Source organism: Pituophis catenifer, unplaced genomic scaffold (assembly GCF_029215685.1).
Source record: "Pituophis catenifer annectens isolate HBS135680 unplaced genomic scaffold, rPitCat1.0.hap2 SCAF_13, whole genome shotgun sequence".
Taxonomy (NCBI): Eukaryota; Metazoa; Chordata; class Lepidosauria; order Squamata; family Colubridae; genus Pituophis; species Pituophis catenifer.
Genome location: NW_027256893.1, coordinates 24,083,515 through 24,110,745, shown reverse-complemented (window position 1 = coordinate 24,110,745; position 27,231 = coordinate 24,083,515). Strand labels below are relative to the sequence as shown.

Below are 27,231 nucleotides of genomic sequence, written 5' to 3'. Positions count from 1 at the left end.
ACCTAAGACAATCAGCTCTCATGAAGCATGAGAAAGAAGAGCAGAAATCATGAAAAGACATTCAAGTTATTTTCTTTTTCTGTCTCTGATGATACTTGGAGATGCCCATAGGTTTGCCTTCAACAGAGGGGTGGGGGGGGGGAAGCTTTTTTTTTTTTTTAATGTCGTCGTGACGGCATCCTTTAGATGTTACCAAAAAGCAAAACTTGGAAAGGGTTTTTATCCCCTGGTCCAAGGCTGCTGGAAAGGATTCAGCTAGGAGACCGCAATATATTCAGGCCTTTTTGTGACGGATTTACAAAAGCCAGCCTTGGAAGAAGGCCAAATTAACACAACAAATACATTTAAGGGACAGTAAGACAGCATAACGAAGGCTGCCCTTAAAGAAAGCCAAGTGAGAAAAATGGCATTCTCCATTTCTGGCTCAGTAAAGAAAGCCGCTGTCCCACTCAAAGATGCGGTTTCACAGAGCAAATTTTTTCACATCCTGCTTATCAGCTATGGGAGCAACGTCCGTCAAAAGATAGTGATCATGGGTTGTTGTTTTTTTTGTTTTTCTTTTCTGCAAGGTTTTTCCTGATAAGGGACAGAGGCGGAGAGGGGGGGGGGGGGCAATATGGACCCAAGCTGTTGCAATCATCCTTCTACGCGTAATTGCACTATTTCCCCCTTCTCCAATAAATAAGATGTCGGCTACATTTTGCATCATGTGGCTTCAGTTTTCCCCGGGCCCAACCGACATGTGCTTTTTAAGGATGCGCAGGAGAGCCAATTGGCTTGATTTCCATGTATTAAAGAACGAATGTGCACTTAGTCAAGCTTGGTTGGAGGCCAATCTAAGCTGCAGAAGCTGGCGAGCAAAGTGCCAGAGCAAACCACCGTTTCCCCAAAACAGGCCCGGTGACATTTGAAATACTTTCCCACCCATGATGCAAAACAGATAAAGGCAGAGATTAAAAGGTGCTAACGTGACGGGGGGGGGGGGGTGTGTGTGACAAACAAACAAACAAACAATAGCCCACTTTGGACCAATCCATCTTTGCAAATGTTTTTCCTTTCCTTCTCTCCATCATTGTGATAATTACTTCTTCCCCACTCCCATGCCCTCCATAAGCGTCCTGGCCCAATGCTTGCAATTTTTATTTTATTTTTTTGAAAAAGAACTCATTTGCTCTCCCTTGGACCGTCGTTCGGTGTCATGCGTAGGATTTCTTCTGCAAAAAAAAAAAAAAGCACAGAGTGTGAGGGGAGATGAGGAGGAGGAGGAAGAGGAGGGCAAAGGCCCAGGCTGGGGCAGTAGATGCTGTGAAACAAATTCAGCTTGTTTTAAGTGTACTTGTTTTGACTTAAATGTAATGTAATATATTTGTTGAATGTAGTTATTAGGTATTTATGAATATATGGCTGTAATTTCTGACGACATCCAAAAAAAAAAAAAAAAAAAAGTAATAAAATGTTCCTAAATCATGACAAAGGATTATTTTCCCAGACCACCCACCCACCGTTAAATAGCTCTAACAGCCTCTTTGTATTAGAAATGGACCTTGAACAAGACAGATCCAATCTTTTAGCAGTTTCACTTGGGATTTCATGGTAGTAACAATTTACTCTGGGATGCCTCACAACCACACTAATACTGTACTCCCGTCTGAATGAATATTCACATAATCTGGGTTAAATTAGGATAGGAATCCCCCGCCAGCATCCAGTCAAGCTGGATTTCAAACAGGCCCTAAGATAAAATATGTGTAGAAAAACATGAGTGTATTGAAAAGAAAGGTATATCTGAACAAGCATAACAATTGCTTTAATATTTGAAGCTTTGATTCTTCACTAAAAATTAATAGGGGCTCAGACTTCAGAGGATTTAGGTTAAAGGTATATGTTGTTTTAGTACGTATTAGATTCACCTGCAAAAAAGTCACAATCTAATGTAAAAGTGCTAGTTTGCTGAATAAGATTCATTTACTGAAACTTTAATACCAGTGCTGAAAACTGAAAGTAAAGAAGAAAACTTACATGCAAAAGGCAACGACTTACATTGAAGTTCCACTTTACAAATGTTTAACCCTCGTTTTTGATAAGCTTTTTCATAAACATGGACAAGTCAGTGTGTTACGCAACACTCATTTTCTTATGCACACTCTTCTGAATCCAAAATGTTCTGCAGTGTAACCCACAGTAGAGGTCAGAGAGTTACAACTGCAGCAATGTACTGCTTTTTAAAATATTTATTTGATCATTACCTAATAAAACACTACAGCAAATCCCTGTAGTGCCCCCGCATTGGTAAGCGCTGTCTACAAATATTTAAAAATTGATGGCTAACAACATGTGTTATTATGACTAACAGTGAAAATGCTTATATGATTAATACAGCTAGAATCTGGCTACTTGCAAACAGCTGGTTTAGTCACAGTCTCCACAGCAAGCATTTAAAAGAAAAATGGGACTGAAGCCAAACTCTGTGGGTTTTGTGGCTTCGTTTCTTCACAAAGCTGTTCTTTCTCTTTTGGCAGACACACACAAAGACACCATACCTCAGTGATCACATTCTTGGCCTCTGGGAGAAAAACATTCCTTTATATCTGAAGGTAATGGGCAGGTAGATTCCAGTAACACAGTGGCGAACCCAATGTTGCATGTAAAGTTGAGTTGCCAGGCACAAGTCACTTCCCAGGCAGCTGCCGAGAACTATGCAGTCAGAAGACTAAAATAATCTCCTTTTCCATAAAGATCAGAAGGTCATGGCCTTGAAGGAACAGCATCCATCAGAGGTGCAACTTACTTGTTTCCTCCTTCCAACTTACAAACACTAGGAAAACAAGCTAGCACAAAAGCCAGGCAACCGTGAATAGTTACACTGATGCATCTTGAAAGGGCAGTCCTGCAGCACTTGGGAGTGTGTTGGGCAAGAGCCTGCTTGCCAAGGGGAGTCAAGTGTCCTCCTCACCCACCAAAAACAACACCAACACTGCGGTATCACTGGCAGAGGTACCAGGCTGATGATAGTTTAGCAGGCCGTTTTTTTTCCCCACAAGCAAATGCTATGAAGAACGTTACATCACAATTTGCCACAGCATAGTTCTGCTCTGAAGCCCGTGAACGCCTGAGAGGTAAAGGCTGGAAAGAATCGTTCTGTTCACGAAAACCCCCTGCTGTCAAAATTCCTGGGATTCAACATTCACTCCTGGCTGGAGGTTTGATCGCAACTTGTACATGTGATCCAAAGCTTGGGTGAGGAAAGGACCGGTGGTGTTGATCTCCATCAGAGTCAGATTGTCCAGCTTATTAAAAAGAAAGAAAACAACACAACTTGAAGTAATATAAGTGCCAGAGGTTAACCTTCAGAATTGCACCATTCACTTTTTAAAAGTAAGCCGGTCTTTAGTTCCTGTGACTGATGATAAGTTAGCATCTGACAATAACTGGAAGATAATTTAGATTGCATTTCATTAAACCCTCTTCTGTAATCACTTTTTTTGCATTTCTTCTTTAATTAGTTTTGAAATGTCTCTATACATTTATTTTCCTCTTTCCCAGAACTTAAACTGATCCCAAAATGCACCAGAGCAGGGCTTCTGTAAGCATAGTTTATTACGCTCCTTCAATTTATATTCCATGTTGGCTAAAAGAATTTGGAAGGTAGGTCAACAGTTGTGACCTGCACCCATAATGAAATGTTATAATCCATTCAGTGGCTGGGAATGATGTAAGCTGCAGTCCAATATACTTGGAGGGCGCATAAATGAGGAATAAATGCATACCCGTCATTCAGATAAGTGATAATCAACTTGCAAATCTTAGCTTGTTAGACTAAAGAGTACATAGTCACAAATGTGTACTTTTATTACAAAACACACTCTTTTATCATGGGCATTTAGAAATATGCATTTGGATACACAGCCACATACACAACACAAGTCATCATTTCAGTAGACTGCAGTCAAGCCATATACACAATTGTATGTTTGCAGGCATTTGTGTACAAAACTTCTCTATACCTGCAAGACTACATAGTACTATCACTGCTATCAAGTAATAAAAATATATTCTAATATACTAGAATTGACGTACAGTAGTAGTATCACTTTCATAAATATTCTTCCAAGGGCTACAACCCTTTCAGCAGATTGCTCTTTTCTTACCCTGGCGTGAGCTTCTTGCTGCCTGACAAAACTATCTGCAGATACACGAAGTTTCGCTATTCGCGTGTCCCAGATATCCTTAACCAAAATTCTTATCTCATCAGCCTTTGGAATATTATCTGCAGCACTAATGCAGAAAAGAGATAGATTGGTGAGATTACAAAAAGGTAGCGGTCACACATGTTGTTAGAAGAAATCCTTCATATAAACAATATTAACTAGCTTCTAAATACCAACCAAAAATGTCAAGCAACATATATATGCATTATTAACATTAAATAACTATATATTATATAAAATAATAGGCGCAAACAGATTAGAAAAGTGCTCTGGAGCATTTGCAGTTTGTAGATTTCTTGGCAATTTCCAATCCAATGCAATCCTAGTTTTTTTGTGCTCTGGCAGAATTAGAATTTGTTGTATTTCCAAACATTATTACGAATAAGAAACCTACTCACTAGTTCAGCAACAACTTAGTTAATTCCATGTAAAAAGGGTTAGGCATTGGGGTGAAAGTGTCCTCTTTGCGTTCCTGATCTCGCATTTGCTCCAACTTTTCTGTAAAGCAATTAAAAAAATGAGTTGTAAGAGAAATTCCCCAGAAGTTTTTATTTTAAAAACCAGGTTAGAAACCAGGAGACAGCGAGTTCTGGTTCTGCCGTAGGCAATTGGGTGATTTCAGGCCAATCACTAGGAGACAGTAAGTTCTAGTTCCACCTTAAGCAAGAAAGCCAGCTGGGTGACTTTGGGCCTGTTTCCCTCTCTCAGCCCAACCCACCTCACAGGATTATTGTTTTGAGGGAAAATAGGAGGAGGAAGGAGTATTAGGCATGTTCACCACCTTGAGTTATTTATAACACTAATAACAGCTGGGTATAAATAAGTCAATACAGGGAGTCCTCGACTTACAACGGTTCATTTAGTACATTACAACGGCACTGAAAATAGTGACTTATGATTTCTCACATTTATGATCGTTGCAGCATCCCAACGTTCGTGGGATTTACATTCTTGACAACTGACTCATATTTATGACGGTTGCAGTGTTTCAGGAGTCATTTTGCAACCTTCTGACCAGGCAAAGTCAACGGGGAAGCCAGATTCACTTAACAACCCTGTTGCTAATTTAACAAATGCCGTGACTCACTTAACGAAGGTGGCAAGAAAAGTCGTAAAATGGGAGAAATAAACGTTTCACTGAGCAACGTAAAATTTTGACTCAATTGTGGTTGTAAGCTGAGGACTGCCTGCAATACAATGAGAAGGACGTCTAGCTTGCTGGCTTCCTGTGCAACAAGCTGAAAGGCCCAAAGGGAACCTGGGCAGGGGAACATGGGGTTGAGGGTGCGAAGAGGGTGAAACGCGGCACTCCTTACCCACATCCATCCAGTCGGGGGGCACCAGCCGGCACTTCTGCCTCTGTTTCAGGTTGAGGGCCAGCCAGAGAGGCACCTCCACAGGCAGCCCCGGGTTAAAGGGGCCCAGCTCGCCCTGCAAGAGGGAGAAACTCAGCAAGAGACCCCACCCCTTAAAGGGGCCCAGCTCGCCCTGCAAGAGGGAGAAACTCAGCAAGAGACCCCACCCCTCAAATGGCCCACCTGCCCACCCTTACCTGCGACACTTCTCCTCCCCCTGAAAAAAGTTGGGACCTTCCAAATCTCTCTCTATTTCCAAAGGATTTTCCCAAGGAAGCTGCTCAGGCAGGCTGGCTGGCTGGGGATGATGGGGATGGAAATCCCCACAGGCATGGATGTAAAGTATCTTGGGAGACCACAAATCCCATAATTCCTTGTCAAAACATCCCGGTTGGGAATGATGGGACTCTTTAATGACAAATCCCATAACCTCCCACTCCCAGCCATGAAGGCTGGGGCTGATTGGAATGGGAATCTCCCCCTCCCCTCCCCCCACAACAAAAAGGATCCTTTGGAATAAACGTTGGGGACTACAAATCCCACACTCCCTTGCCAACACATAATCTAGCCGGGGCTGATGGGAGCAGCTGAGGACCTCCTTAAAGCATTAGCCATAAACCCCATAATCCCCTACCAGCGTCTATCCCAGTCGGGGCTGAGGGCAGTTTATGGGGGTTGTAGGCAACTACAACCCCCATAATCCTCAACCACCAGCGGCACTTGGGCCGATGGGAGATGAAGTGTAACCACCCCTCCCCCGGACAACAACGGACATCTCGTTTAGGGACTTCAGTTCCATAACCCCCCGCCGGCAAGGAGCATGGGAGTTGTAGTCCCGAAGGCCTCACCCCGATGAGGTAAATCCTGTCCAGGCTGAAGTTGGGGATGATGGTGACCATCTCTCGCTCCGCCAGGAATTCGACCTCGGCGGCATCCATCACGAAGGAAAGAAGGAAAAACCGGCCGCAAAATCCTTCCCGCCGTCGCCTGAGGAGAAACCCCGATGGCCGCCCCGGCACCGCCCACCCTGGCGATCGCGCCTGCTATTGGTTGGAAAGAAGAAGCCCCGCCTTTAATCCTTGTTTCGTCCTATGACCGCCTCGGCTTTGCTCGCGCGCGCTTTCTCCTCCTCCTCCTCCTGCCATTGGTTGGAAAGGAAACCAGTGCCCCTCCCACTGTTTATTTCTCGCCCTATGAAAACCTCTACTTTTTCCGCGCGCTGTCACTTGCCCTCCGGAGGAGGCGGTTTTTGTCATTGAGGGAAATCTAAGGGAAGCCCTGCCCTTTTTTCCGCCTAGGAGCCAATCACAAGCCTCTTAGCCACGTTTGTTTCTAGTTCCTCGGGTCAACACGATCTGCCATTGGAGGAATAGAAAAAAAAAAATCGAGGTCCTCCCATTCATTAGCCATTCATAAACCACAGCGAGTGAACCCCTTTGTTCCCGCCTTTTCCCGCTAACTGACGGCGGTCGCACTGTTTCCTCATTGGCTCAGGGCATTGTTTTTTTTCTCTGATTGGCTCTAGTCTCAGCACTAGAATTTCATTAAGAAGCCAAAGTGGGCGTGGTCATAGATGTGGGCGGGGCCTGAAAGCCACGTTGTTTAACAGCTGTTGCATTAAGCAACGATCTTGCAGGGAGGAAAAATGACATTTGTGCAATAAAAAAAGGAGGCCAGCAATGCAAATAAAGCAACAATAATTAGTCCCTGAAGAACTCAAATGAATGGTCCATAAGAAACCCAGGTCCACCTGCAGACCTATTATTATTTTTTTTGGCCAATTAAAAAGGGGTTAGATATAAATCCCTGTTTTTCAAACAAGTCAAAATGGTCGCTAAATGAAGCACTGTAAATCAAGGACTACTACCGGTATTAAACTTTGGTCTCCCACTCCCATCATCCTGAACATCCCCCTCCCCCTCTGGAAATCCTTCCCGTGTTCCTGTCTGCTGCTCCATCGTTTTTTTTTTAATTTCCAGCATTTGCAGCAGGGGAAAAATAATAAACTTAATAAACCACCCCTCGAAAACCCATCACCTGCCTTCCTCAAGGGAGCCATTGCCTGATCTTAGTGGAAGGCATGAAAACTCGCAAACTGACTTTGGCACAGTGCTGATGCGCTTCCCTGCCTTTTACCATCTGCTAGTCCTGCTTTTAAAAAATTGCATTTCCATCTGTTTTAAAACACCGCCACTCCTCCTCCCCACCCCTCTTTCCCCAAGGCTCTGGGTGTGATCTGGGCTTTGGAAGCTCATGGTGCATCCTAGACAGGACGGGCAGCCCTGGGGTCAGGTAGGACCAGGGATGAAATCCAGTTTTTTTTTACTACCGGTTCTGTGGGTATGGCTTGGTGGGCGTGGCAGGGGAAGGATACTGCAAAATCTCCATTCCCACCCCACCAGCCAGAGGTGGTATTTGCCGGTTCTCCAAACTAGTCAAAAATTTCCGCTACCGGTTCTTCAGAACCTGTCAGAACCTGCTGGATTTCACCCCTGGGTAGGACCAACTAGCTTGGCTGAAATTGCAAGGGAAAAGTTGCAGATTTTGCAACTCACTATTGGTTTGCAAAAATGTTTGTCTTCTTTTGTAGGAGGGCTGTATGATTATTATCCTTCTCATCTTCCTTATCATCTTTTCTACTACCTTCTCCTATTGGTATCTATGATTTATCACTTGTTGTATCTCATGATTAATGATTGTAATCATTACAATCTATGATCTATGATAGATGACTTATCACTTTGTTGTTGTAGGTACATTGAGAATTTATGCACCGGAGATAAATTCCTTGTGTGTCCAATCGCACTTGGCCAATAAAGAATTCTATTCTATTTTGGTGTCTCTTCAGCCTCTACATTGAAGAACCCCAAAACAGATCATCTGGTGGCTACGGATTAAACCCCCAAATGGCCAAAATGACCCTCAGAGTGCTAATGACCAGATGACTGCAAAGACTAGAAATCCTTCCATCCCCCATTATTCAGTCAGAACTGAAGAAGCTTCTTGGTTGGGAAGCAAAACATTTTCAAGGGAAAAAAACCCCAAGAAAGTCCAGTTGCCTTTTGGAAAAAGCACTTTTGGGACATCCAAGACCTGGATGATCGAGAAGCCGCGTAGATATTTGAGGATGACACCTGTGAAGGGCACTCCATTGTTCTATGGGAAGCTCTTAGATCACTGTTTCTTAACCTTGAGAATGTGTGGACTTCAACTCCCAGAATTCCCCTTCTGGCACAAGATCAAACACACACAGCTTTGGACATATAAGGAATTGGAGACGATAGTTGTGTTGGAGAGAGAAAAGAGCTTGTTCTGAACAGAATAAACAGCTCAACATAAACATCAGGTGGAAAATTTTTTTAATGTGGTGTAATAAAACTGTGATGCTTTATAAATATTCCACCCACTCCAAAGACTTGGAAAACATGACTTTTCAAGGAGGAAAAAAAAAAACAGAACATGCCAATTCATGCTAAATTGGAAACAAAACACTCAGTCGGATCTCGCATTCAATTAAAACGTTTGCATCTCATTTGAATGAACCTGGAGGCATGAAACAATGATTGAAAACTGAATGTCTGTTTTGCAACCATTATAAAATGGGATAAAAGGGGGGAAACTGCACCCCACCTTCTTATATAGCCGAGCTTGAGAGACTCGGGGAACAATCCTTGGGGATTTATTCCAACAATACATTCCATCTGGAATTATAAGTCCATCGTCTTTCATCCTGAGTGTAGAACGCAGATTGAGTCGGTTTTAATTGCTTCATGGCACAAAGTTGGTGGAGAGAGTTTTGATGCCTTTGATCAAGAGTCAAAATCTGGCTATGGAAAAGAACGGCTTCATCACTGGACAGCTGTTTGTCCAGAATGGTATACGGTCTCCTGCTCAAGCAGGGGATGGACTAGAAGACCTCCAAGGTCCCTTCCAGCTCTATTCTAGTCTGATTCTGAGTCAACCAAGGATTTGATGATGTCAGTCTTGATGGAAACCAATGGTGATCTCTTATGCCATTCATCTTAGATTAGGATCATTCTATCCACAACTAAACCCACTATTTTACTCTCTCATTGGCTGTGGATGAAATCCATCTGACTTCTTTCCATTCCGGCATTGGGTGGCAAGGAAGACAACGTTCCCTCCAACAGAGAATCTTTCTGGCTGGATGAAAATCACCTTCCTTCTCATTTTTTTTAATGAAACTTTGTTTTGATTGTGGAAAGGAGGCAGCCTACATCACTAAAGTCACGAGGGCAGCACTGCAGATCACACAACTGATGCAAACTGGTGCGAATCAGATTTGTGTACAATGAAGTCAACCCCAACGATCATTATGGAATTTCACTCATGGCATGTGGCCTGGAAACCCAAATTTTTGGAAATGAAGGTTTCATTGCATTCCTTATACTGTGAGTCGAGTCTGTCTTCTCCAATCTAGTACCCATCCAAAGCGTTGTACCACAGCAACCATCGTTTCCAATCAGAATGGCTCCTAAGATGCTTTCTTCGTCTTGGCACCTTCTGGAGACACCAGGAGAAAAACAGCACCCAGAACAAATGGAGAAGACAGATGCTAGGTTGGAGACAGTCAGATTTGGCCCCTATCCTGCCCCCACCATGTCACTTGCAAGTACAGAACCCTCTTCTTGGAGAAGCTCAAACTAAATAGAATCTCCATAACCTTCCTTCCCCAGTCCCATCCAATTAGCCCAATTCCTAACCGGGTTAGCAAAATCACGACAAGTCTGTTAATTCCCTATCAGGTCTATGGCTTCTTTACTCTTGGAGAAAGTTCCCTGCTTAGGGTCAAGTCTTACTTAAACCCATTCCCAGGTTCTTCATTAGTTGCTTCTAAGACCTAGAGACCACCTCTACCTGAAAAGAAGGACCAGGGGAGAAAACCAAGGGCACTTTTCCTCCATCCACTCAGGATCTTGGAGCAAAACAGAGTTAGATTGTTTTGTTAAAGTAGCCTTACATCCCAGTTCGCAGAGGGAGATCTGCTGGAAGGGTTGCCCCATCCACCTTGAACACAACAGAAAAAACCCAGGAGAATTTAGTGTTGCTCAGAAGGAGGGACCATCCAAACAGGAGATCGAGCAGCAGCAGCAAAAAAAGAAAGCCATACGACTTCAGTCTTTGCTCTTGAAATCACCCCATTTCTCCTTAAATCTGCTCTTAGATACCAACAGAGGATCTGGATCTTCCGTGCAAGTCAGTGTTCTTTCCCTTCGGACAATGACCTCGGCTGGGCCAAATTTAAGCAACATCACTAAAGAACTTGGAAGCCATCAGCAGGTCTTGCTGCCAAGTATCTCCCCACCCATCCATTGCTCCACAAATCCTTACGATCACCATAGATCTTCTTCCAAGTAGACACCGGCTTGGCAGATTCCTTGAACGACCCTTTGCCTGTTCCAGGTCTGCAACAGGTTCCATGGTCTCAGGGGTGAGTGAGGTATATCTGGAGATGTTCGTCCATTTTTAAACAGCCCGGCAAAGGGGAGAAGAAATGGGAGTTTGCAAAACTCAGAGGCTGGAGAAGTTCTTCATCAAGATGTTGGAGAACCCCGTTCTCTAGCAATGCCATGGGCTGCCTCTTCTCCTTGGCCGGGAGGCTGCATCTCTGCCTTCTGGTTCAGCAGGTGTCTTGAGGTTCATCGCTATCCAGGCTGGGCTCTCTCAAGAGCGCCTTCCCCGTGGGGGTCGGAGGAGTGATAATAATATCCGGGACTCTTAGCCTTTTCTCAGCCATGACGGCCACATCGCTGCTGCCGACCCCAGCGCCGCTTACACACATTTTGAAGCCTAAAAGAGAGAGAGAAAGTGAGGAACATCCAGATGTTTCTTGTGGCACCTGGTGGCAATTGAGAAAGGAAATAAATTCCCAAATGAACCAGATGGTCCCTCCCTTTGACCTAAAGCCATCCCAGGACCTATATTTGACAGCCCATCTCCTAATCTCTCTGCAACTAGAAAGAGTCCCCAACTCTTTCTTACTCACTGCCCATGCGGTCAAGGTGATCTTGGAGACCCAAGATCTACCACCTGCTCTTTGGCAGTCTTCTTACATGGTGCGACTTCATCATGATGTAAAGACAATTCCAGAAGATCTTGAATGAGCTGGGGTTACCCTGAATATAAACCATGCTTTTGCAATGATATCCAGCTGCTTCCAACCAGAAATGATAGATATCCCACCTTCTTTGCTAGCTACAAAGTCAAACATGTTGTACGGGTGTCCTCTAGTGGGCATGCCAGGGATGGCCGCCTCTGGACTGACCTCACCTAAATAGGATTAATTCGGGAGACATCACCCTTTCCTGAACCAGAGGAAATATTCCGTGGGAAATCAGGGCGATGGAGAGTCAGGAATCGTTTGGGATGTGGGGAAGGGAAGACGAAGGCAGGTTCCATCAGCAGTACAAATGGAGGGACGGGACAGGACCGTTTGGGTACGTCAAGAACCCTCTGAGGAGAATGGCTGTAGTTGGGATCTTACCCAATGAGGACCGGGTGCGTCTCTTGCAGCAGCTAACCTCTTAGCAGAGATCTTTCCACAGACTGAAGGGATCAACTAATGATTGAATGTTCTTCCTTGAATTTCTCAAAAATGGCAAGGGGTTACGACTGGGTTGCAAATTTCCCAATTTATCTGTGCACGATCTAAAAAAGGTTCTCGTGTATTTGTGGTGAGTCCACCTACTAGGTGGCTTCACCGGGATGTAGGAGAAGAAGAAAAAAATGCCCGTTTTCCATCTGTTTCTCCTGTATCATGCCTCCTTTTCTTTATCTAGCCCGCTTAGTTGATTTTTTTTTTAAGCAAAGCAATTAGCTGAATGACCATGACAGCGGCAGCAGTGATTCACTTAACAACCTTGTTGTAAAATTGGGTGTGACTCACTCATTCACCGCCTTGCTTAGCAGTGGACATTCTGGACCCAATTGTGGTCCTAAGCCAAGGACTAATTGTAGTTCCTTGATTGTTTTGCCTACTGTTTCTTGCATCTTCTCTGGCTCAACAATATCCCGAAAACCGACCTAAAACTCAACCTCATAAATTGTGTCACAATCAGAACAGAACTAAGCCCAGCAGGGTGTCCCAAAACAATGGATGGAAACTAAACAAGGAGAGAAGCAACCTGGAATTAAGGAGAAACTTCCTAACAGGGAGGTCAATTGACCAGTGGAACAGTTTGCCACAAGAAGTTGTGGGTGCTCCATTACTGGATGTTTTTAAGACTGGACAACCACTTGTCTGGAATGGTATAGGGGCTGCTTGAGCAGGGGGCTGGACTAGAAGACCTCCAGGATCCCTTCCAGCTCTATTCCGATTGATTGATTGCCATTTTAAGGCTTTTGCATTAAAAGTTCTATTTTCTAAGGAAAACTGAGTGTTCGGTTTGCAAAGTGGGCAGGACAGGAACGAAGCCGGCAGAAAAACAAAGAGGTTAATATGAAATTAATAATAAATTTGCCTGCTTTTCCTCGGAGGACTTAGGGTTTTTTTTTGAACCCCTGTGCTTAGACTTGGCCCCTCGCTGCCTGGGCTGTGGTGTCCCGGAGGGATTGGCACAAGAGGACAGAGGCAGCGTTGCAAAAGTCCCCACTTCAGCGGCGCTTTGAGAGGAGAGCCTGCGTCACTCAAGACGTAGTTCGCAACCTCTCTGCCTTCCTGGCTTGCCACACGATGATATTTAAGCAGAACAGGCTCAACAGGCTCTTAACAAGAGGACTGTTTGTTTGGAGATCAATACGAGGTCTTTCTCTCCAGCTGGTGGATAAACCTGCATTAAGGCCCAAAGCCAAAATCTTTAGTGTGTCCCCGATGGATGTAATTTACAAATGCATTTGCAGGCTGCACGGAGCAAGCCACTGGGTGCCTTTTACGCATAAAGGGCTAGGCTGGGTCCCTGCTACGTTCACGAGGCAGGGCGACTGCCGGAGGCACGTCAGCGAACCTCGTGGTCAGCACTTAATGGCTTTAGGACTTGGGTTGATGATGCAAAGAGCCGGAGGGAGCTCAAGCTATTCTCCAAAGCACCTGAGGGCAGGACAAGAAGCAACGGATGGAAGAAGCAACCTAGAACCCTCCGATCCCCTAAGATATCATGACATCCAAAGGTTAAGACTGCGCTGGGGAGATTAAAAGGTTTGCATTTTAAGTAGGAACATAATCTAATGGTCTGCAGGAATAACAAGAGTCGAAGGGAGGGAGGGAGGGAGGGAGGAAGGAGAAATTTATTTTATTGCACCCTTCCAGACTTGGTTAACTAACTAGTTGAAGATTGGGAGAGGAGAGGGGAAAGAGAAGAAAGAGAAGAAAGAAAGGAAAGGAAAGGAAAGGAAAGGAAAGGAAAGAAAGAAAGAAAGAAAGAAAGAAAGAAAGAGAAAGAAAGAAAGAAAGAAGAAAAAGATAGATAGATAGATAGATAGATAGAGATAGATAGATAAATAAATAAATAAATAAATAAATAAATAAATAAATAAATAAATAAATAAATAAATTTCAGTGTGGCACTGAGAAGGCACCACATTGGTTGGCTGAGTTTATTTTTCTTCCAGCAGTGAAAAATTGTTGGTATCAACTTGCAGAAGAAATGAGTCAGCAGCATCTGCAGGAAGTGGTCAAAAAGTCAAGCTGGCCACTGTGGTGGAAACAACTGAAGCTTCACCTGTTGTGCAGGTGCATCGGGCAAGGTCAGCCAAGCTCTGCCATCTGCTGAGGCTAAAAGTCAAATCTATTTCCTGCAGGCTAAGCTTAATTCCTGGTCACTTCACGAAGCTGCCCGTGGGTTTTCTTTGCCCGTGGCTTTCCCACCCAGGGACAAGGCAAATCTCAACCTGGTTAGTTTCTATAATCAGAGAATCTCAGCCAGCGGCTTCTGCGGTTTCACAGACTGGATGAGCAGTGCCATCCGGGCTGCCTGTACGGAGTCTTAACAAGCAAACTTTGGGAAAAACAAAGGGCTCAGGATGGAATTTCCTGGGGCAACGCATGTAATATGCAGCGTAGGGAGCATTTGCAGAAGGCTGAAATTCCCCAGGGATGCATATCCTGATTGCTGCACCTGTTGGCTCTCTACCTGCCCCAGAGCAGATCTTTCTGGAGAAGAGAAAGATTCCTCTGAAGGGCAGCTTTGAAACCTGACTGTCATCCCAAAGGGGGCAGGAATTATCTATAGTACATAGTCCAGTCTGTGGTTGTAGCATGGCTCTCTGGGGTAGGGGGGAGCCAGTCTAGGCCCCCCCTGCCCCCCTGCAAGAAGACCTCCCTGGGAAGGGGAATCAGCAGGCGCTGGGCCTTTAACTCTGCATTAAAGCTGAGAGCACCTGCTGGCACCGGGGCTACGCAGCAGTGAAAAGCTAATGGGAAATGCAATATTTAGCATTTGTCCCAATTACCCAGCGAGAGAGCGGAGCACATCGAAAAGGGGGAGGAGGAGGGTGGAGGAGAGGAAGGGGAAGAAGAACCTTATGAATGGTGTTTCAAGAAGAGAAGGAGGTGGCGGAGGAAGAACTGGAGGAGAAAAAGGAGAAGAGGGGGAAGGAGGAGGAGAAATAGGAGTAGGGGAAGGGGAAGAGATGGAGGAGGAGAAATGAGGAGAAGAGGGAGGGGGAGGAGGAGTGATTAAAGGAGAAGGAGGAGAAAGAGAAAGGAGGAGAAGAAGGAGGAAAGGAGAAAGAGAAGGAGGAGGAGGAGAGGAAGGAGAAGAAGAGAAAGGAGGAGGAGGGGGAGGAGAAATAAACGGTGCTTCAAAAAGAAGAAGTGGAGGAAGAAGCAGCAGTCACAATGGAAGAGGAGGAGGAGAGAGTACTCTCTGAATTGGGGCTTCCATCCCTCCTCTGCCTCTACCACACACACACCCTGCTTGGGACATGAGGAAGCCCTCTCTCCTGGAGGATGCTCTTGGGTCTCTCTCCATATCAGCTGCTTCTTCTGCCAACTCACTCATCTTGCTGGCTTGGGACCCTCAGAGAGGCTGCCCTTTCAGAGCCTGATCGCTAGACATGCTGGAGGGGGAGGCGAGGCAGGGGTGGGGAGGATATGTTCCCATTACATTACTTATAAGTTAGTCCGGAGCAGGGCTTGTGTTGGAGTGGCGGGTGGGGGGGGGAGGTTGGCCTCTGCATCGCCTTCCCCATTTCCAGGCAAAGAGTCATGATCCCTCCCTCTTCTCTGGGCTGGCTTTTAAAGTCACACCCGATCATTTTGATTGTTCTTAATGGTCTGGGTTTCAGGGCAGCTTGCAAAGGGCTCTCAGCGTAGAGAGAAACGTAGCTCAAAACCGACCTGCCTATTCGGGCTGCCAAAGGAAGCAGCCCATTGGGCCCTGAGGCACCCATAGAGACCCAAAGACAATCCAAATCGGGGTGGGTGAACAGTGAGCAACTTCTTAAGATTGCTTGCAGGTCCTCTCGGACTTCCTTCTCTGCAACTCTTATTCCTCGCAGATGAAGGCGAGTATACGGTATGTGTCCCAGCATAATGTTGCAGGATCCAATCGGAGTCGGTCACGGGGACCAAAGGTTTATTCTTCCAAGCTTTCGTGTTCGCCCCATCATCAGGGAATTTCTCTCTCTCTCTCTCTCTCCATTCAATTTCACAGCTACTACGATTGTTGGCCGAGCAGGGACAAAAACAGCCAGGGAAATGACTGAAGCCTGGGAAACAGGCCCCTTGTCAGTCAACAGGAGAGATGATTTACCTGCAGCTTATCAGGTACTTAGGTGCCAAACAGCGGCACAAGGAAACAATCAGTGACTTAATAACTAGCCGCCAACACCCTAATTAGCAACTAAAAGCTACATACAACCAAGTATAAATACAAGGCACGGAACAGCCCTGTGCATATATTCTGGAGAGAGAGAAGTTCCCCAGTGATGGGATCCAGCATGAGCCCGAAAGCTTAGAAGAATAAACCTTTGGTCCTGATGACAGACTCAGATTGGATCGTTCCTTTCCTTTCCTTTCCTTTCCTTTCCTTTCCTTTCCTTTCCTTTCCTTTCCTTTCCTTTCCTTTCCTTTCCTTTCCTTTCCTTTCCTTTCCTTTCCTTTCCTTTCCTTTCCTTTCCTTTCCTTTCCTTTCCTTTTCTCTCCTCTCCTCCCCCTCCCCCTCTTCCTTTCCTTTCCTTTCCTTTCCTTTCCTTTCCTTTCCTTTCCTTTCCTTTCCTTTCCTTCTTTCCTTTTCTTTCCTTTCCTCCCCTTTCCTTTCCTTTTTCCTTTCCCTTTTCCTCCCCCATTCCTTCTTTCCTTTCCTTCCTCCCTCTTTTTATTTCTTTCCTTTTCTTCTTTCTTCCTCTTTTCCTTTCCTTTCCTTTCCTTTCCTTTCCTTTCCTTTCCTTTCCTTTCCTTTCCTTTCCTTTCCTTTCCTTCTTCCTTTCCCTTTTCCTTCCCCATTCCTTCTTTCCTTTCCTCCCTCGCTCCCTCTTTTTACTTCTTTCCTTTTCTTCTTTCCTACTTCCTTCTTCTTTTCCTTTCCTTTCCTTTTCTTTCCTTTCCCTTTCCATTTCCCTTTCCCTTTCCCTTTCCCTTTCCCTTTCCCTTTCCCTTTCCCTTTCCCCTTTCCCCTTTCCCCTTTCCCTTTCCCTTTCCCTTTCCCTTTCCCCTTTCCCTTTCCCTTTCCCTTTCCCTTTCCCCTTCTCCTTTGCTTTTGCATCCACAGGTGCTGCAGGACACTTTGCCGACTCCCAAGAATTCCTGCCAAGTCTGATTTGAAGTAGGCAAGGGGGAGGGAGATAGCAAGGGGGGAGGGTTGCGTATGTCGTAGGTGGCTTTTGGCTCAGTTTAAGGCAGCCATAAAACCTTCTTGCTTAGAAAGCCAAGCCGGAGTGAACGGTGCCAAAGGTCTTTGCCCAATTTTTCCGGAAGGAAAAAAAGTCTGCCAATCCAGCCAGCGGCAGCTTTTAGTCTTCCATTAGCCTTCCATGTGCTTCCCTTCACTGCTGAGAAGACACATTTTGCCATTTCTACTTAACAAATGATCAGGGTGGGTAACGCACAACCTTCCAAACTAGTTTGCAACACCCAGAGATTGTCAATCCCCTCCGGCAGAAAGTCATTAAAAACACACACACAATTTCCTCCAGACGGATTGAAGGCACATAAATGCAGACATAAATAAACCCATCCAAACTAAACAACTCTACAGCCAAAGGAAACAACTCAAAATAGAGGGGAAAAACAACTGAAAACAAAAAAACAAAATAATGACTGCTTTGCAGAGCACAATTGCAACCCTCACCCTCTTGGCCCAAAATAATCATTTTTAAAGTTCAGGTTATGACTCAGCCTGGCCAAGGACTAGTTTTGTACAGCCTAGCTAAAATAAAGGCACTCTGCATATGTTTAGAAGAGAGTCTGTAGCAGGGGTGAAATCCAGCAGGTTCTGACAGGTTCTGGAGAACCGGTAGCGGAAATTTTGAGCAGTTCGACGAACCGGCAAATACCACCTCCGGCTGGCCCCAGGAGTGGGGAAGGAATGGGGATTTTGCAGTATCCTTCCCCTGCCACACCCACCAAGCCACGCCCCACCAAGCCACGCCTACAGAACTGGTAGTAAAAAAAAATGGATTTCACCACTGGTCTGTAGGGTTTATATCAGAGGGTTTCAATCCCTGGCAACTTTAAAATGGGTGGACGTCAACTCCCCAAATTCCCCAGCCAACAAACCCTGCCTGAAACATTAGGAGGGTGGATCATTTTTTGTGGAGAACTTTCTCTAATATCTAACCAGTTAGTTAACAAGTCTGGAAATGTCTTCTTCCTTCCTTCTTCCTCCCTCCCTCCTTCCCCTTCCCTCCCTTCCTCTCTCCCTCCCTCCCATCCCATCCCCTCTCCCTTTCCTTCCTTCCTTCCTCTCTCCCTCTCTCCCTCCCCTCTCCCCTTCCTTCCTTCTTTCCTTCCTTGTCTTCCTTCTTTCCTTCCTTGTCTTCCTTCTTTCCTTCCTTCCTTGTCTTCCTTCTTTCCTTCCTTCCTTCCTTCCTTCCTTCCTTCCTTCCTTCCTTCCTTCTTTCTTTCCTTCCTTCCTTGTCTTCCTTCTTTCCTTCCTTCCTTCCTTCCTTCCTTCCTTCCTTCCTTCCTTCCTTCCTTCCTTCCTTCTTCAGGGCATTGAAGTCCACCCATCTTAAAGTTACCAAAGTTGAAAAACACTGCTTTGTATTAAAGAGGAATTAGTCTTTCCCACATTTCAACCACTATAGCCCTATCAAAATCCAGACCAACCTACTCGAAGGAACCCTTTGAACCGTAAAGTCTCTTCAATAAATATCCAACTCTCTTCTTGGTTAGGAGTGGCCCTTTTTACATCCGTAGGCTTGGACCTCTCCGCCCTCTGCGTGGAAACCACCTCCACATCACCACCTATTTCTTGCTGAGAAAAGCTACAGCTGAATGAGAAGCAGAGGAGAGGAGAGGAGAGTCCTAAGTGCTCTTTTGGCTGCTAACGCTCCCTCCAGCTTCCTGGCCCAATCTCTCAAAGACCATCACACGCCATTATCGTTCGTCGGCACATCCATTCCTCCCTCTCAGCATCTTCTCTTCTCCCTTCCCAGCGGAGTGGAGTTTTCCTCTTACCTTTCAGGCAGGAGATGTTAAGTCCCATGGTTTCATCCTTTTAACCAGGGGGGCAAGTCAGAGGCCGAAAGATCCGCCACCGCGGCTTAGCTTCATGAAGGCTGGGGGGAAAAAGAGAGATGTGGGATTGTTGAAGCTTGGAAACAGACACAACTTCGCAGTACAGCTTTCAAAACAACTCCCCGTCTCAAGGCCCTGTGTAAACTCAGCTGCCATGAAAAAGAACAGAACAAAAACAAATCCTGCCTAAAACATTCGGAGGCCAACTCTTCTTTTGTTAAAACCTTTTTCCAAATTTTAACCAGTTAGTTAACCAAGTCTGAAAGAGTCCAATAGAAGAGAGTTTTTCCTTCCTTCCTTCCTTCCTTCCTTCCTTCCTTCCTTCCTTCCTTCCTTCCTTCCTTCCTTCCTTCCTTCCTTCCAGCAGTTAGTTAACCAAATCTGGAAGGGTCCAATACAAGAGAGTTTTTTCTTCCTTCCTTCCTTCCTTCCTTCCTTCCTTCCTTCCTTCCTTCCTTCCTTCCTTCCAGCAGTTAGTTAACCAAATCTGGAAGGGTCCAATACAAGAGAGTTTTTCCTTCCTTCCTTCCTTCCTTCCTTCCTTCCTTCCTTCCTTCCTTCCTTCCTTCCCTCCCTCCCTCCCTCAAGCCTCTCCTCTCTCACACTCACCCAGGGGAGAGTTCTACAGAAAAGAGGCAGGCTGGGAGAGGCTGCCAGGACCTCTCAAAAATGCTGTAGGATGCATTGTTAATTATACCAGATTAGACCTACGGGTTAGGGCATTGGGTCTCAGTGTGTCATGTAACACAGGAATTTTCCATTTCTTTTTACGGCAAAAGCACCTGTTGGTATCCCTCATCTGGAGGCAAAGGTCCTGGGAGGGAGAGCTCGCTGGGTGTCAATGAAGCACCTGCAGCTTCCCGTGGGAGCCATCCAGCTGTTGAAGAGCCTGTGTTTTAATGTGTAGGGTGGAATCCACTGAGGAAGGGGCCACATTCAGACATAGCTTCAATTGTTGCTCCACCACCAAACTGCCAGCTTATCTCGAGCACACTGCTGCGGGCATAACAAGAGCCCAGCAGAAAATCTTTCCCTGACTGTCACTTTCCTTGGATGGGGAAGCAATTGGACCTATCAATGCAGAAAAGAGGGCAATTTCATCAGGCTTCAATTTAATCATTAACTTCTGATCAGCTCCTGAAACCCAGCGGGGCTATTGCCGCCAGCTGCTATAAAAAGCCAATTTCCAGGCGTGACATGACTCGGAGATTCCATCGGCGGTCGGTTGGGATCCCGGGGAAGGAATCTAGCTCTTCAATGCTTCCCTGGTCTCGGTTTAAAGGAAAGATTCCAAGATATGCCAGCCATTCAGCAGAAGGAGATTGAGGAGGGGAATGGGAGAACATTTATTGGTGGGTGAGAAAGTCGAGGACCTTGCCAGAAATGTCAAGGAGCGCCACACAGCTCAAAGAACAGCCCTGCAGATGTTTCAGAGGCCCCAATTTTGCATCAAATAGAGCAATCCTCCGATGCTGTTCTCTAAGGCTGTCTGAGATTTCAGAAGAGGGAGAAAATTCAACAGGAAGGGCCTCGCCAGATGTTGATTTGGCTGAGTTCCTGTTTAATCAGGAGTGTGGAATATCTGATTTGAGGGCTTCATAGAGGATCCATTCTGGAACCTCCACTTTTTTCAAGCCCCCAAATTTAGGGGCGGGGGTTGGCACTGGGCTGGAAAAGGAGTTGAGGGGCAAAATGACTCCCTTACATTTTGTAGAGGCATAAAATATCACTTTTTCCAACGTTAAAAACCCCTGAAGCTCCTTCCAAAATGGGCTTTGTCCAGGGGTGAAATGCTCCTTGATCGGACCGGATCGCGCGATCCGGTAGCGATTTTTTTTCCTGTGGTTCGGCGATCCGGTAGCGTTCACCGCCCGGGTGTCATTACTACCTGGTTTTAACCAGGAAGTAATGTTTTTTTTTTACCTTCTATGCATTTGCTTCTGAACCAGTAAGGAAGGTAAGTAGATTTCACCCCTGGCTTTGTCCCCATCTAATTTGGAAATGTAACATTGTCCCGCCACCCAATGTCCCACGGACCCTGGAGTACCTGTGAGCAGGTAGAAATGGTGTCACCTTGAGTTAGGCAACAAGGACCTTTTGGGGGAAGGGAGGGAATGGGGGGGCAGCTTAACTCCATATCTCTAGATACTGAATGGCTTTGTTTTTTTAAAGAATTCAACTTTTGCACCTAAATAAAAATGCTAATTCAAGACAAGATAAAAAAAAAAACCCATCTCGGCTTGCTTGTGTAAAATTTGTTTTCATCCCTTCCTGAGAATTGAACAAATGTGCATGCTCAGGTTTGAAAAGGCATTTCAACAATTGGATGACAAGAAAAGTTCCCTCCCTCCCGAAGGATTTGATGTTCCCACTTCTTCACACAATGTTTGCCTGAAACAGAATCTGGGTATTATTTATAGCGGGCACGATAGCTCTGCCAGGAGAGTGGAAGAAATTGCAAATGGAAAGTGCAAACAGTCAGTGTATACCCACCAACAATACGGAACCAGATGTTGCTGAACATCCCAATGGCCCCCACCAGCCTGGCAGGTGATGAATTTCAGCAACAGCTGGGAAGTTTCATGTTTCTTTCTCCTGATATAGACCAGGCAAATGAGCTATATGGGGGGGGGGACCACTTGTTTGCAGCTGAAAATCACAGGGTATCTGGTTAGTGTATTAACAGTACCAATAGAAGAGAATATTTGTAGCTCAAGGTTGAAAAGAGGGGGTCCTTGGTGGTCTCTGAGCGTGATTGTTTTCTTGCAGCCCTTTCATTATCCAAACTAGATAATGTCATAAGTGCTAGAAGACAGTGGAATTTGCAGGGAGGAGGAGGAGGAGGAGGAGGAGGAGGAGGAGGAGGAGGAGGAGGAGGAGGAGGAGGAGGAGGAGGAGGAGGAGGGCCCTTGGTGCTCTCTGAACTTGGTAGTTTCTTTGCAGACATTTCATTACTCAAACTAGGTAACAAAATCAGTGCTAGAAGAGAATGGGGGATGTTGGGAGGAGGAAGAGGAAGAGGAGAAGGAGGACTGTGGGATCCTTGGTGCTTTCTGAGTTTGGCGCTTTTCTTGCAGACATTTCATGACCCAACTAGAGAACATCTAGCTAGCACTAAGGACTTCACAGAAAGAGAAACCCAGATAAACATGGATTAACACCAGACAAACAATCAAGCAGAAAACAATACCCTAATCAAGAAACTACTAAGAAAAAAACCACATTCCCACAAATACTGACAATGGTGGGTTTCAATTTGGTTCTGTGGGTGTGGCTTGGTGGGTGTGGCATGGCTTGGTGGGCGTGGCTTGGTGGGCATGGCAGGGGAAGGATACTGTAAAATCACCATTCCCACCCCACTCCAGGGGAAGGATACTGTAAAATCTCCATTCCCTCCCCAATCCAGGGGAAGGTTACTGCAAAATCCCCATTTCCTCCCGATCAGCTGGGACTTGGGAGGCAGAGAATAGATGGGGGGCGGGGCCAGTCAGAATTTTTACTACCGGTTCTCCGAACTACTCAAAATTTCCGCTACCGGTTCTTCAGAACTGGTCAGAACCTGCTGAAATCCACCTCTGCTGACAGAGCAAGCCCCTTGCATATAAACAGAGAGACAAGCCCCACTCCCTTGGGGCACTGATGGTGCTACTAAGTTGGGTAATGAAACGTCTGCAAAAAAACAAGCTCAGAGAGCACCGAGCACCCCACAGTATCACTAGCATTGAGGTTGGGATTCCTTGTTCAAAGACGTTTGTTTTTAGACACTGTTGGAATACAAGGTTCACCAACTTGCAAGCAAAGCTGGGGAATTTATCACTGGCTCAACTTCACCAACATTTCAGCTTCTAGCACGACCACTATAAGTTGTGACAAAGCTAGAAAATCAAAGATTGTGCCTCCAAAGTAGCCATTACCAGTGACTGGATCCATCCCAGGTACCAAAGCATCTTTTCTGTGGCTGTACATGTTATTTTAACCCATCTCCTGGGGTCTGTAACCCATGATTTATGTCTTTGTAGGTTATATGATCCTACTTATCTGTGGTTTATTCCACAAGCTCCAGTTGAACAAAATGTGGCTTATTTTAGGAGAGTGAACAAGGCCAATGATTAAATGTCTAGAGGATGCCAAGGAGTATCCAAGTACAATTGGAAAAAATCTCACTGAATTTTAGAAGGATAGCAGAGGGCACAGTTCCAGGAGAAGAAATTGGATTCATATTTGGTGCTCAGTTGTGAGCGGAGAGACGAAGAAAATTGGACTCATTCTCCCGGCTGAGCAGAGAAAAACGGATGCTAATACATCCAGAGGACACCACAATCTTTGCACAATCTGACTTTTTAAGTCCCCCCTCCCCCAGTTATTAAGTTCCAGAGATGCTCTCTCCATCTCTCTGCAGGGATTTCTTAAGATAGGTGTCCTCCTAGTTCAGGGGTGTCCAATTTGAATTTGAAGACTTGAACTTGAACTTGAAGACCTGTGGACTTCAACTCCCAGAATACGCCAGCCAATATGGCTGACTAGGGAATTCTGGGAGTTGAAGTCCACACATCTGGGTTTCCCCCTCCTTCTGGGAGCTGAAATCCACAAATCTTAAAAGTTGCCAAGGTTGGATACTTTGTTCTTATTGGTCCAGCTCACGACGGCTGCCTGTTAGTGCCCCAAATGGAGCCAACTCCCTTCCTTTCAATGACCACAAGAGGAAGGAAAGTGTAGAGGTACGGTTTCCGAAGAAAGCAGAACTGGAGGCGTCCACCTGGCTGATCACACCCTTCCTGGATCCAAATCCACAATCATTGAGGTGGAAAACACCTTTCACTACTCCCCACGCAAGACAGCAAATCGTTTCTTGGCAATGGTCTAGCAAACCACGGGAAATCATCAATGCTCATCAAATCGCCGCATCGATTCCTAAGAGAGTCGGAGTCGGAGACCACAAGTGGGGTTTGCCCACAGCCCTCCGGAGATTGCTGGACTACAATCCCCAGCATCCCCAGCCCCGCAGAGCCAGGGTAACAAATGCTAGGACCCCCCACCCCCAGGGTTCAACAACCTTGGAAAGAGGCAGAGGAATGAAGCGCGGCCCCCTTCCACCGCTCCGGGTCCTTCTCTTGCCAAACCAGGGGAAAAGTTCTGAAAAGTTCGGGAGGTGCGGCCGCCTACACCCCCGACCCACTTCATCGTGGGGTAACCTTCCCTCCCCGATTCAGCTGAAGACGGAGCAACAGCTGGAGGGTGCCGGAAAGGAAGCGCCTTCACGGGGGCCAACTTTTGTGACTCACCCAGATGTTCGGATCCTTTGCCCTCACCTCCGCTCGGATGTCGGGGGAGGGGGGTCTGGTCCCGGCCTGGGGGGGGGCTTGCAACCCCCACGAATGATTTGGGCCCCCCACGATGGTTTAGAAGCCTCCTGCCACACCTTCCCCTCCCTCCCACTCGGGAGCCCCGCCTGTACCCCGATCCCCGCAATTCCCAGGGGAGAGCCCGGCCGGGGGAGCAGTCAGGCCAGCCGGGAAAAGGCGGAGAGGGGCGCGCGGGGCAGGGAGAGGTGGAGAGGGGGACGATGCATGCAGCATGCAGCACGGAGCATGCAACATGCAACATGCAACATGCAGCACGCACGCCCCCTCCCCCCGCCCCCCGGCCCGGTGCAGCGCAGGCAAAGGGAGCCCCGACCACCCCTTCCTTTCCCCCCGCCCCAAGGTAGGTCCGGGCCGGACAGAGCCGAGCCACTCACCCGCTCCCGCGAACTCCAGCCGCTGACATCGCCGCGCGCCCAGCGCAGCAGCAGCCCGGGAGGCAGGGCCAGGGCGATTTGCATACACGCGATCGGGGGGGGGAGGGGGACAGGGAGGGGAGGGGGTGGGCCATCTCCGTGGACAGGCGTGCCCCGCTCCCACACACCCCCCCCCTCGTGGGCCGCAGGAGAGCCGAGGGAGGGTCGGGCGCTGCTGCTGCTGCATCTCGCTTCTGGCCCCGGTTTGGGGCTGCGGCTGGGGTAGGGGGGAGCTGGCGAGGTTCCCGGGGCAAATTGGGTGGGTGGGTGGGGGAAGCCTGCGTTCCTGGGGGATGGGGAAGGGGCGGGGGCAGTCAGAAAGCCAGGGCGGGGGAGCGCTGCAGATTTTCCTGCTGCAATAAGAAGCGACGGCCGGGTTTTCCACCCGCAGATGGGATACTGTAATAAAGGGAGACCCTCAGATTAGGGGGTGCTGCTGGGGCCGACCGGAATTGGGGGTGGGGGGGGGAAATCAAGACCACCCCTGTCCTCTGCACGTGCGCCGCTCCCCTCCCCGCCGCTCCACGCTTCATCCCTTCGCCTCCCTCCTTCCCCCTGGGCGAGAGGCGCACCCTCAAGGAAGCGAAGCCCCCCTCGGCCAACACCCTTTGGGTGGGTTCGTGCAAAGAGCCAGAAGCTGCGAGGGACCGGCGCTTTCCGATAATGCGGAAACTAAAGCGGAATCTACTCATAGGGCTGGTGCAAGCCCCTTACACGCTGGCTGGGATTGTCCAACAAGTTTGGGTTGCAGGCTCCTTTCTACCTCCCAGGACTAGAGAGAGAGAGAGATAGGTAGGTGTAGGTGTAGGTGTGTGTGTGTGTGAAGAGAACTTTCCTGAAGCTATGAAAGATGAACAAAGACCCTCCCCCACCCCCCCCCCACCCCCAGCAGATGTATGCCAGAAGCCTGCAGGAGACCTGCCCTCTCAGGCTGCATCTTGGTGGCATGCCAGCTTGGGCGGCTGCTGTCTGCAGAAACGGAGGCTCCGCAAGGAAAGGTTTAAAGCAGGGGTGCCCAACCTTGCCCCTTTAAGACTTGTGGACTCCGACTCCCAGAATCCCCCAGCACAGCAGGCAATGATAGGTGCCCGTGATGTCAGAAATAGATTAGAATTCTTTATTGGCCAAGTGTGATTGGAGAGACAAGGAATTTGTCTTTGGTGCATACGCTCTCAGTGTACATAAAAGATACGTTCGTCAACGATCATAAGGTACAACACTTAATGATAGTCAGAGGGAAACATCAATATAAATCTTTAAGGACTGAATTGATTTCAACACAAAAGGAGATCCTTGCCCATCCCCCACCCTGGTCAGAGTGAAGGAGCAGAAAGGTAAAGAATAAAAGCTCCTCTCAAAAGCTCCCTCTGAGATGTTCCAGAGCCAGAGGCACCCATGGCTGCTCTTGGACATCACATGGCTGTTCGTTCAACCAGGATCTGTGGAATCACCCACAACTTGATGTGGCCACCCACAATTTACAATCCCGAGTTCTGCTTGTCGTGTTAAGGCGTTTTTTGTGCCATGAGTGACCCATCAGCCAATCATATGTCGAACAATGTGAAAAAAAAAAAATCTACAACAGCCTCGGGGAAGCAAATTTGTAGTTCCCATTTTTAGGAGCTCAGACTGGAGGCAAAAAAAAAAAAAAAAAGCTTTTCGGCCAGTTGTTTCTATAACTCCAGATACATAAAAACTCACACCACACATTCCCAGCAAAGGTTTTTTTTTTTTTTTAAGAGAGCAAGAAGGTTCACTGAGAATCACATCCAGCTCTGAACTTGCAATCCATCATCAGCCTAGATCTGCAAAGGAACTGCAGACCAGGCACCACACACGATAAGGACGCTTGTGTGATGTTCCCAACGGGGATGCTTAGCCCACCAATGAAATCTGTCAATCCAGAACAGTCTGAAGGACGAGCTTGGAGTAATGGATTCCCAGAATATTTATGACCGATCTTTTAAGGCGACACCCAAAGAGCTTCTCTGAAAAGGAATCCCCCCTCTCTTCTCTTCCTAGGACTAAGAGTAAGTGTGTACAGCTCTCCGAAGTGTGTGCGATCAAGCATACGTGCTCCCTAAAATTTGACTGTCCCTTGCGTGCAGACTTAATCAGGCCGAAGTTTAAACCAGTGGCAAGCTGTGGGACTGTCTCAAGGAGAGGCACTTGAATTTGTCACGGTATCGAGATGCTGTTCCGAGTTAGCCTCTCTGTCGAATAGGATGCCCACTGCAGATATGAAATCCAGCC

General features: G+C 46.9%; 2 protein-coding genes across 2 annotated transcripts; both read right to left on the bottom strand.

Moving 5' to 3' along the window:
* Window positions 1-2,106: 2,106 nt before the first annotated feature.
* GINS2 (GINS complex subunit 2) lies at window positions 2,107-6,538 on the bottom strand. The gene is made up of 5 exons (XM_070952953.1): window positions 6,412-6,538; window positions 5,525-5,639; window positions 4,607-4,706; window positions 4,149-4,275; window positions 2,107-3,287 (listed from the first exon to the last, which is right to left on the bottom strand). The coding sequence occupies exons 1-5, from the start codon at window positions 6,499-6,501 to the stop codon at window positions 3,162-3,164; spliced, it is 558 nt and encodes a 185-aa protein (XP_070809054.1). The 5' UTR covers window positions 6,502-6,538; the 3' UTR covers window positions 2,107-3,161.
* Window positions 6,539-10,889: 4,351 nt separating this feature from the next.
* On the bottom strand, window positions 10,890-19,213 carry CUNH16orf74 (chromosome unknown C16orf74 homolog). The gene is made up of 2 exons (XM_070952966.1): window positions 19,143-19,213; window positions 10,890-11,374 (listed from the first exon to the last, which is right to left on the bottom strand). The coding sequence occupies exons 1-2, from the start codon at window positions 19,168-19,170 to the stop codon at window positions 11,205-11,207; spliced, it is 198 nt and encodes a 65-aa protein (XP_070809067.1). The 5' UTR covers window positions 19,171-19,213; the 3' UTR covers window positions 10,890-11,204.
* Between the last annotated feature and the right edge of the window lie 8,018 nt (window positions 19,214-27,231).